The sequence below is a fragment of the Phaethon lepturus genome, unplaced genomic scaffold (genome assembly GCF_000687285.1).
Source record: "Phaethon lepturus isolate BGI_N335 unplaced genomic scaffold, ASM68728v1 scaffold4496, whole genome shotgun sequence".
Taxonomy (NCBI): domain Eukaryota; kingdom Metazoa; phylum Chordata; class Aves; order Phaethontiformes; family Phaethontidae; genus Phaethon; species Phaethon lepturus.
The window spans coordinates 1,978-12,896 of record NW_010543943.1 but is presented as its reverse complement, the minus strand read 5'-3'; the positions used below and the strand labels follow the sequence as shown (position 1 = coordinate 12,896).

Genomic DNA, 10,919 nt, shown 5'->3' with positions numbered 1-10,919 from the left:
GGTCTGGAGAACAAGGCATACGAGGAGCGGCTGAGGGAGCTGGGGTTGTTCAGTGTGGAGAAGAGGAGGCTGAGAGGTGACCTTCTTGCTCTCTAGGACTAGCTGAAAGGAGGTTGTGGTGAGGAGGGTGTCGTCTCTTCTCCCAAGTAACTAAGCGATAGGACGAGAGGAAATGTCCTCATGTTGTGCCAGGGGAGGTCTAGGCTGGATATTAGGACAAGTTTCTGTAGTGAAAGAGTGGCCAAGCATTGGAACAGGCTGGCCGGGGAAGTGATGGCGTCACCATCAGTGGAGACGTTGTAAAAACCGTGTAGACGTGGGACTTTGGGACACGGTTTCATGGGCGTGGTGGTCTTAGGTTGACGGTTGGGCTTGATGATGTTGGAGGTCTTTTCCAACCTTTGTGACTGTATGTTTCATGGACATGGTGGTGTTGGGTTGACAGTTGCGCTTCATGTTAGACATATTTTCCAATCTTAATGATTCTGTGATTCTGTGACTCTTTAGTGGTTCGTAGCATCTAAATATAATTGTATTCCAAATAATTCAGAATTCAGCATCGGTATTCCTGCAACCTAATTTTTATAGAAGTAATGTACAACTGAAAGGGAAAGTTTTTTTTTGGTGGGACAAAACAAAATGACCAATCTTCATCCAAAAAGAAATAAACTTGAACAGCATGACTAATATTTTCTTACAGGCATGCTGGGTGCTCAATCTTTTACCTTTTTTATAATGTACAAAACAGTGGGAGATCGTGAGCGGCAAATGACAGCAGTTCTTATAAATAAATTATGCTGGAGGTGGTCACTTCTCAAAGTAAGTTATAAAAACAGTATTGTATTCTGGTAATTTACTGATGCCGCTATTTTGATAAAGTTTCAGAAATTTCACAGGAAAACTTCCTGTGTTATCTTAGTTACGAGCAGCCTTTAATGACTCTGAAACTGAAGAATGGCAAGAAAGAAAAAATAAATTGTGGTGTAACTGTCAAGGAGGAAGAAAGGAATTTTGTAGCTTGAAGTTACAAGAAGTTTGGTTTTTCTTTAGGGCTGCTGTAAAAGTTGGAAGGAACATTTTAAGGAAACTTTCAGGTAATTCTAGACATCCAGAAAGAAAGAATTAGTACATAAGTTTGATGTAGACCAAAATAAAATTATTTTGGGGTTAATATCCGTGACTGATTATTAAAAAAACAAAGAAAAAAAAAAAGAAATAGTGTGATGGGAAGTGTGGACTTGGAGGAAAATAGCTGAAGACTTACCAAAAACATATCATACAGTTTTTATTGGCATTATAATTTAACTTTTAAATGACATTATAATGAAAACTTAGCTTGTTAAAAAGGAAAATGGGATTTTTCACAGATAGCAAAGGTAGATTGTTAATAAGAAACAATAATAAACTTAGCAGCTTGGGTAAACTAGTAAGAGGGTGAAGGGTTGTGTTCAGTATATAAAAAGACTAAACACACAGAGCCATGTTCGTAAGTAGGAGCAACAGATAAATGTTTACACTGAATGTCAGGAAAATGTCCCAAGTATTATTCCAAACAGGTTTGGTCTCCCAAAGGTGGTGGGGGTTGCTCAAGAGTTGGGCTTGATTTGTCTGAGCTCATTTTGTGTGTGTTTTAGCAGCCTCTGAACTCCGTTGTTAAGTTCTGGCACCAGTGCAAGGTTTGTCTTCTGCAAAGACAGGCCTTACTCTGACTGATGGGAGCTAAATATAAGCAGGGCAAATACCAGGATGTATTTCTTGAAAGAAGAAATATCAGATGAAGGAATCCTCTGCTGGTCAGGGGAAGGGGAAGAAAATCAACTGTTTCTCTAAAAAACTGTTGCTCATTGTACTTTTTCACAGAAATGCTGGAAGGGAGGAAATGTGTGAATTAGTCTAGAAATTTGAGGCAGTATAGTACTTCTGCTGTGCTCGGATATGATTATTAGTTATTTTGCAGCATGTAGAAACCTCCTTGTTAGGGGCTGTTGTGTAAAATGTGAGCACGAGATGTTTCAGGCAACTCTCTATTACTCCACAGAGCCAACACAGAGCAGATACTGCCTTGCTCAGGACCTGCCTAAATAGTTTTGCTTTCCAAGGTATAAAGCCCCTTTCTTCTTCCCGGCCTGTGTATATCATCATGGTAGGCCTGTTTGCCTCACTGGATTAGTGCCACTCTGCCCTCCTCTGCCCAAGACGCTGCTTTGTGAGAGTGTACAAAAGAATGCACTGATGTAGCAATGGCATTAGTATGAACTGGATTTGATGCTGTCTTCAGGGGGCTTGTTTCTGGATGCAAGTGTCCCAGAGGCTTCCTTGTTAACTAAAGGGAGATGATTAAAGCAATAGTTTGCTTTTGTACTTGATCAAAGGTGATGGTAGCAGGAACTTTGCTGCCCATGTTTTCTTCTCTCATGGTTATGTAATTTAAATGAAAGTTCTGCTTGTTGCAGGTTAGCCTTCCCTATGCTTACACTGGTGGGCAAGGACTTCAGTATATTTATTGCTCTTGCATCTCTGTTCCTGCCGTTTCATATGGAAGGGATCAGGTTTTTGCATCCATAAGATTGTTTCCTGTAGTTTTCCCATTGCTGGATGCTGTGGACTGCACACTGTGCTCCAGCATTTGCCAAGTAAACTCCGCCACAAGTTACAGGTAGAAGAGTTTTGCACCTACAGTGGAAGCTTATTGACTCTTCTGCTGCCATTATATGAATTATATATGTTTTAAAATTGCTCTATTGGGGGAAGGGATTGGGGTTATTCTGCCCTGAGGAGCGAGTTAACAGGTTAAAAAGGAGCCTCCAGAGGCATAGCTTGGGTCTGGAATTTGAATATATTGAAAGGAGCATTATGGATGTTGAAGCAGGTGTTGCGGTTATGTTTTGTTCAGGCTCTGTATGAGTTTGTGCATGACATTGGAAGACCTTACAGGAGGGTTGAGTAACCTCTCACTGTCATTGGGCACATAGGAGGAAGTTCTTCTAATGTTGTGGTATTAATTAGTGGTTGCAGATGTGTGTTTGTGCAAATTATGTCTGGTACCATAGTGGCTAAGAAATTCCTGAAGTCAGAAATGAAGGGGGAGGGGAGAACCTCCCAAAATTTTAAATCTGTAGAGCAATTTTTTAGAGCTTCCCATGTTTCCAACCACTGTCTCCTTGCTTTGTTTTCCAGTAATAATGAAAACAGGATTGCTTATAACGCAGAAGGGTTGAAATATGACATTGTGCTTTTATTTTGTAACCGTTTTCTTTCCTTCCCCAAATTACAATAGGTGCATGGAAAAACTCTATAGAAGAATGGACAGCGGAAGACTGGAATGAGGATGTAAGTGTACCTTGTTGGATAGACCGATTGATTATTTACCCTTTTCAGATTTTCTGTGTTGTGTTCCAAAACTGAATGTTTGAAGTAATGTTTTGCTGTATGCAGTCAGTGATATTTCTTACTGTGTTTCTTGCTGTACTTCCTGTTTTAAAATACATATATTTACATAAGCTTATTTTAAAAATAAAATTGAATCAAGAAATACTAATTTATTTTGCTGAGTGGACAATATATAGATAATAAAATGTTAAGTTTTATCCCAAATTAAGTATTTGTGAATTGTAGTTTTTCACTGCTCAGTGCTGATGGGTGTTAACTGCATATTTCCCCATACTATTGTCTAGGGATTTAAAACCATATTATCAGAAGACTTTTATGTAATTAAGTGCTAAGTACTAGCAACTTTAGACTCGTCACTTCTTGCTTTTTGTTTGAAATCTGCATAATTCTTCCACTTAGTCCAAAAATTATTGGAATAGCAATTAAAAGTAAGCCAGTCATGCAGAGAAATCTGGACCTCTGCTAGACTTGACCTGTTCAAATGAAAAATGCTATAGTATAGCCAAGTGCCCATTTGTTCTATAGGGATAAAGGCACACCTCAGAACAAAGGGCTGTTTTCTGGAAAGCAGCAACTGAAAATTTTTCAGGATTGTAGTGGATGGTGAAAAAAGAACAGCTCAGCATGATATCTCCTAAAGGGCTGATGCCGCAACAAAAAAAAAGCTATTGTAGTCTTTTTGCCTGTAGGCATTCTTCCCTGTCTCTTAATCATTCTTGATTTATATTTCTGTATGTAGACTCTCCTGAACTTTGTTCTGAAATACTGCATCCAATTATTCATTGCTTTTACTAAACAAAAACTGTGGAAAATAGATGAAAATTATTTATTGCTCGAAGAGGTCCATGAGAGTGAGATTTTTAGTCTAGTGAATCTGAAAAGGTTATTTTATTAGCATATAACGGGCTCTGGTTTTAGTCTAGCAGAAAAATGCATAATATGAACCTGGAGCTGTGCATTTAAATGTACAATAAACAATTCTGGCAGCATGACTAATGATTAAAACAACCAAGGAAGCCGATGTATTTGCTGTCTGCAGATAAAGACCAGGTGTTTTTCTGAAGAATATCTTTGTTTGGATGTGGTGTTCTCTAGTCAGATACAAGTTAGGAGCAACTGAGTGAAATTTAATGTTGTTTGACATGAGAAGGTTAGGTTTTTGTGATCTAATAGTCCTGTCTGGTATTTCTTTTTAAGTAGTGAGTATTGAGCAAGTATTGTAGGTTGTCAGAATGCTCTGAAATAGAGTGGAAACTAGTTGCAGTGAAAATACGAGGTTGTATTTTGTTAAAGGAGTATTCCAGGCATGGACAATGAAGGGCCAGACAACAGTTGAGGTACTGTAGATGGCTCTGGGTTTTCCTGTTAAAATTGTGATCATATTCTCCTGGCTAAAGAACATAAAGTTTTAACTACAGAAACTATCAAAAAGGGAGAAATAGAATGCATACAAATTGCTGGAAAGTGAAGGCAAACATTTTCTGTACAATATTGGTAGTCTTAATTTTTATTTGAAAAAACAGCAACACTTTAAAAAAAAAAAAGAAAAAAAAAGTATGTTTTAGTGGGAGTGTTTCCTTAACCAGGAAGCAGCATGAAAACTTGTTTTATTTTCTTTAACTTCAGTACATCATATCAAAACAGTAATAATGTTTTGTTATTTCTGATTTGTTGATGTTGAGTTTATAAGGATGTTGCAGTATATTTTCCTGTTCTCCTTACCGATCTACTGGCCATAGGAGCTGGTAGCTAGTTGTTAAATATATTGTCTATTTGGTGATTGGATAATGATTTTTATCATTGGAACAGGAGCTGAAAAGCACAAGCATTTCATTGCAGATGGAGGAAATACCCTTGTGAGGCTGGCGTTTGCAAGTGGTTCACGACCATTCATTCAGGTCTGGGAAAATGCCAGAGCCTCAGTGAGAGATTTGTGAGGGTAGTGTACGGTGAGCGTCAATAACTTTGTTAGGAGCCTGTAACACTACTTCTAAGAAATACAAAATACATCTGTGTAATAAAACTTTCCAGCTGCTGCTGCACAAAGTATGTGTTTTGACAAATGCCGTAATCCCAGCAGATTTGTGAATTAGGTGCTTGATTGGAGCTTATGGCAGTGAGTCTGCCATAGGGTGTAGTGTAAACTCTAGTATAGCTGAGCTGGTAGCTGGAGACTTGTTTTGCATGCTGGTTCACTTGAAGAGAACGTTTCCTCTCATGTGAGAAGCATGCTTTTGCATTGTCACAAACATCCTCAGGCTCCTTGATTCGCTTAGTTTTCAGGTGCTTTGGCCACAGTTAGTCTTATCCAGTGTTATGTGAGTGTAAGAAATTGTTGACATTACAAGGCATTTAATATTTAACCAAGGGATTGCAGACCATAGGCTGCTGCTCATGCCATTAGGTGACCTCCTTGTGCCATATAATGCAGGAGTCTCATAACGCTACAAAAAATACCGTACACTTCGTTCTAAAATAACAAATATGGTGGGGAGGGAGCTGAACAATAGAGAAACAGCCTTTTAAATTGGAAATATGCTTGAGCTAAATCTTCTTTCTTTGCTCTGGTCAGTACATAGAGTTGTGGGCTAGCAGCATTATACACAGGACAGAGTTGTGTTCCAGAAAGATGGGATTAAAGTACCTTGTATTGGCAGCAAGGGAAAGGAAGGAAATGGAGGAAAGAGCTGTGATGTACTCATTTTTTCATGACACAGTGTCTTGCACATAAGTGGGTACTAGGAGAGTACATGAAACATTTGGACTTTGCCCCTGAGTGCTAAGTGATTGCTCCCAGTCACTCCTTTGTGTCCTGCTTAAATCAACAGTGCTTCATAGAAGAATCCCAATCAGATGACCGTGTTAAGGGATATATGTGCTTTCAGTAGAGCTGCCTGTGGGATGGCAGATGAAATTGACTTACATCTGTGATGTCCTTTAAACTGGGCTGCTAGCAATATATGTGATTAAAAATGCATAATTTCCTGGAAGAGCTGTATTCAAATGTCACATTCTAAAGGGATTCTTTGAGTGTTTGAATAGGTCCCGTATTCTTTAGTCTAAACAAAGCTACACCAAAGTAGTTTAGGGTGGTTTTGTGCATATTTAATTTAAAATATAACCATTATACGTGTGTATCTTTATCTTGTTAAACCTAACCTGTACTGGCGTAAGACCTATTCTGGTTTGCAAGTATTCCTGTCAATAGAAATGAATTAGCCCTAGGAAGTTGTAGCTGTTTAACTACTGTTTTTTTAAAAAAGAAAAGCTATTAACCTCCCCCAACCAGCAAACAAACAACTCTCCCCTACAAACCAAAATCAACCTTTTCCCCCCAAAACTCCAACCAAGCAGCTCCCCATGTACCAGCTACATGTGCAAGTACCTATCTTTATTCTAACAGCATTGTGAAAGCAGTACTGTTTTCTGGTGTGGGATGGTCTGACTGGTTATGCTAGTATAAGAAATTACAGGGTTCTCCCTTTATTATTTTCAAATTCATACTCTCAGAGCAGTCAGTTTAAGATGTTTTTGCCACCCCTAGCAGAAATGTCAAGAAAGAACTACGGTTTGCGGTACATCCCTGAGTACAACCCTGCCTCCACTGGTGATGTAAGCTGAAATGTAAAACACAGGATACATGAAATGAGTGGGAACTGCGCCATGCTTCTGCAACAAGATATATCAGAGCTGCTCTACAGAGTCCTAAATTATGTCTGCACAAGGGTTATCTTTACACTGATGATATACCAGCTGTCATGTTAATTACTTTCCACTGGTATGTTTTTCAGTTAAATTGTTGCTCAAACTGATGTAGTAACATTGGTATACTGTTGTGTGTGTTCAGTAGATCAAATTTCTGAACACTTTAATTAAATTCTCAATTCTGTGGAGAAGACTTCAAGTGTGACTGCATGATTTTGTCTTTTTAAGCAGAGCTGCAGCATAACTGGTTGTAATGGTAGTTTGACTTTACTTTTATCTTGAAAGTGCATGACCAATATGGAATTTCTGCAGATGTTGCAGCAATAAAGCGTTAGCATGTGTATGATTAAATACTTTTTCCCCCTGCCCCCACCCTCCCTTTTTTTCAGCTTTCTGAATCAAAAGTCTTCACTGCTTCCTCTGTTCCAGCTGAGAATCATGTGACTCCTGGGCAAAGGTAATCTCTTGTTCCACATTTTCCCTATGCCTTAAAAGCCTTCAGCTTCGTGAAGCAATGTTAGCTTGCATATATAAAATGTTGAATAAAACACAGGGCAGCCCTGGTGAGAGATTGGTGAAGCTAATTTCAAAATTGTGAAAGCCTTGCTTGCAAATCATTGGTTTTGTGAGTTTCTATGTTACCTATTATTATCTATGGAAGTGGAGCCAAACTTACCAAATCCACAAGCATAATACTGAGAAGACCCTGTTGTCTAAACAAAGAGTGCTTACAGGCAGGAGCAGAAGTAGCTGGGAAGAAGAGTTTTCTGCTGTTGAAAAGGAAGCTCTGGCTTTGCTGTCCAGAAAATGGAAAGCCTGCCCCTGTAGATGCAGAAAGTGTTCAGAACGTAGTGTGTTGACAAAGAAGTTAACAGAAAAGCTTGTGTTGGTAAGAAGATGAATTTCCTTATAAGCATCACAATTACTTGCCTTAGCTGATGATATAGAGTGCAGATAGAAAACCAAAAATATGGCAGTTGCTGCCTTCCTTTCCTTGCCTTTGTCTTCACCGAATGCTTGGACGATGGTGCTGTTAGCCTCAGGTCCCAGGAGAACAGGTTAAAGTTGTGTGATGAAGACTTTGGTAGCTGGCTAGCATGAGATCTGAAAACTATGTGGCTTGCTGGTCCCAGGCAACTTGATACAGCTGTACTGCTGTACTCCAGGCTGCAGCAAAATTTTCCTTGTGACACAGATGTGATCTAGAGGAGGCATGGTGTCAGTATACAGTTTATATTCCTTTCCCTCTTAAAGGTGACGTGCTTGCATGTTCATTGTTCTAATGCAAATATTCTTCCAGTGGATGTCTCTCAGATTATGTTAGGAAATATTTTAGTTCATCAACTCAAGTTCTGGTGTTTTGTGTTATTGGTAGTGAGTTGGGGATGGGGTTTTTTTGTTAGTTTTGGTTGTGGGTTTTGTTACGTGCCATAAGAAGGGTTTTGGCATTAAGTAATTTATGCTAAAGAAAGTGCTGGAAGCAGCTCTTCAAGCCTGCAGTATATTTAGGATAAACTTGAGTCTTTGAATAGATTGCTTTTATTGTATGAATGTTTTGCTTTTCCTTGGATAAACCTGTGCTAAACATGTGGTAGGGGTTAGTAACCCACGCTAAATATAAGAAAATTCATGCTTCTCATCCTGCTCAGGTATGTGTGGTAATTTTGGATATGTGCCTACTGTCTGAGAAACTTAGCTTTTATTTCTTCTGCTCTTTTGACTTCCATGTCATCACATACTCACTCAATCGCTGCACGTGACTGAATTATTTTTTACTGTCCTCATACACCCCCTATACAGAGGTAGGACTTCGATCATCTGCTGTTTTTAAAGGGATAGCATGATATAGAGAGAATGTGGATTACCTATATATTGTATGTATATAATGGGTTTGCAGGCACAACCCACGCAAACATAATATATCTTTTATGACTTGTCTCTGGTTACTTGGTTATATTAATCATATAGGTTATTTATGTGATACCTAATGTTATAAATTTGATACTTTGAAAAGAGTGCAAAGGTAAGTTATATTCTAACTGTAGTGGAAGGTTTCAGCTAGCAGAATATTATTTTCTGGCAGAACCCTCTATTCTACCTCTTTTTGTATGGCAGACAAGCACTATTTGAAAAGACTTTTAATCAGTAATAATTCTGTTGCCTGTGTGGTAGCTTTAGTATTGTGCTTGTTGCAGTTTCAGCACAGCCTAATCATCATGTTTATTCCAGCTAAACTTTGCTTTTTCTTACAGCATTGATTTGCTAACACTGCTTCAAAAGCCTGTCATTTCTACCCAAGAAGCAGAAGTCAACTCCTTTGAGGCTCCCCAGCAGCAGACCTTTGGTCAAGCCCTAGTCTTCACAAATTCTCAGCACAGCACCCAGATGCCATCAGGAACTGGCAGCTCCAGTGCTGTAAACTCTTATTCTCCTCAAAGTCTGGTAAAATTATCTTATGCTTTCTAAATATTTTTTTATGAGTAAATATTTCAGGTTAAACAACTTTTCCAGTACCAGTCATTTCATGAGTATTTGTAAAATTCAGGTTGCAAATGTTCACATGCACACAAAAAGATGACACTTTTTCTGGTTTTGCTAAGTAGTTGTTTCTCGATTTATATGTGAAGTACTTGTATTAATTTTTGAGTAGAGAGCAGATGCGTTCACTGCATGCTGATTTAAGATGAAATAATTTGTTTATAGCAAGGAGTTCTATGCCAGAAAACTATGACGTGTTATTTCCAAGTACATACCTGACTGCTTTGTGTGGAAACCTGACTATTTCCGAGTCAATTGTGAGGGCTTGAAATTGAGCACTTTATTTATTCTCTGAAAATCAGTTCAACTGTTAGTAAATGCATGCTATTTTGAGATGCATGGATTCAAGCAAATCCGTATTGTTGCAGTCAATGATGGAAGTTGTATCGGTGATAATCAGAGGGGATCTGGCCATATGCTACAACTGCTAATTTGTTTTTATTGGCCATTTGTTAGTAATCTAGGACTGAAGAGGTTTTAGCTGCTGCCAAATAGTGGCTCTAGGCGTTGATCCTATGGTTATGTTAAAATTATTTATTAAATACTTAACTCCACTCCTTCCCCTCTTGTTTTCTGTCTTTTGGTAGTCTGCGGTTCTTTGCTCTGGGTTTGGAGAACTTGGAGCTTCTAAATTGTCAAACTCTACTGGATCCCAAATCTTGGACCAGTTGAAATCTCCAGGATTGGGTCAGTTTACCTCTCCACAAAATAATAGTAGCTCTACCACCACTACCACAACTACCACATCATCCTGGGATCTAAAAGCGCCCATTACTCAGTCCTCAGTCCTTAGTCAGTTTGGTAAGTGCTTTCTCTCTCTCTCCATTAGCCTGTAAGATTTCTTAATGCCAATGACAGTTAAAAATGGCCTTAATGAAAGACTTTTTGTAAAAAATGTAATCCTAATAATACAATTGGTTACAACATTTTAAACAAGAGGTACGCTTACTTGCTGGTAATAGACGTTACGAGTCCATCACAAACTAAGTTTTGGTAGGCTGAAGCCTATCCATAAATATCATTGCATCTTTAGACATTGTTGAGCCTTCATGTCATGGCATCTTTGATTTAATGTACCTGAAAATTTAAGTGGAACTTTGATCTAACTTTATTTCTCAATAAATCCTGGAAAATACTTATTTTCGTTTTGTCTATGCTTCTTCTAGCTGCGTATAAAGTTACACCATATTTCAGTTTTTTTCCACAAATTTTTACTCTTCTAACCATTACATGAATTTTGAACGAGTACTCTATAATTTCTTCATAATGTACATCACACCTCAGTG

General features: G+C 38.4%; 1 protein-coding gene across 1 annotated transcript in view; it reads left to right on the top strand.

Annotated features, from left to right (window-relative positions):
- Positions 1–10,919, top strand: part of LOC104621876 (ubiquitin-associated protein 2-like) — a gene marked incomplete at both ends in the record, with an annotated part of 16,061 nt that overhangs the window by 3,902 nt on the left and 1,240 nt on the right. Inside the window, 4 exons of the mRNA XM_010288491.1 lie at positions 3,278–3,330; positions 7,485–7,552; positions 9,348–9,537; positions 10,221–10,434. Coding sequence (XP_010286793.1) covers positions 3,278–3,330; positions 7,485–7,552; positions 9,348–9,537; positions 10,221–10,434 — 525 coding nt within the window. The remainder of the gene's footprint in view (positions 1–3,277; positions 3,331–7,484; positions 7,553–9,347; positions 9,538–10,220; positions 10,435–10,919) is intronic.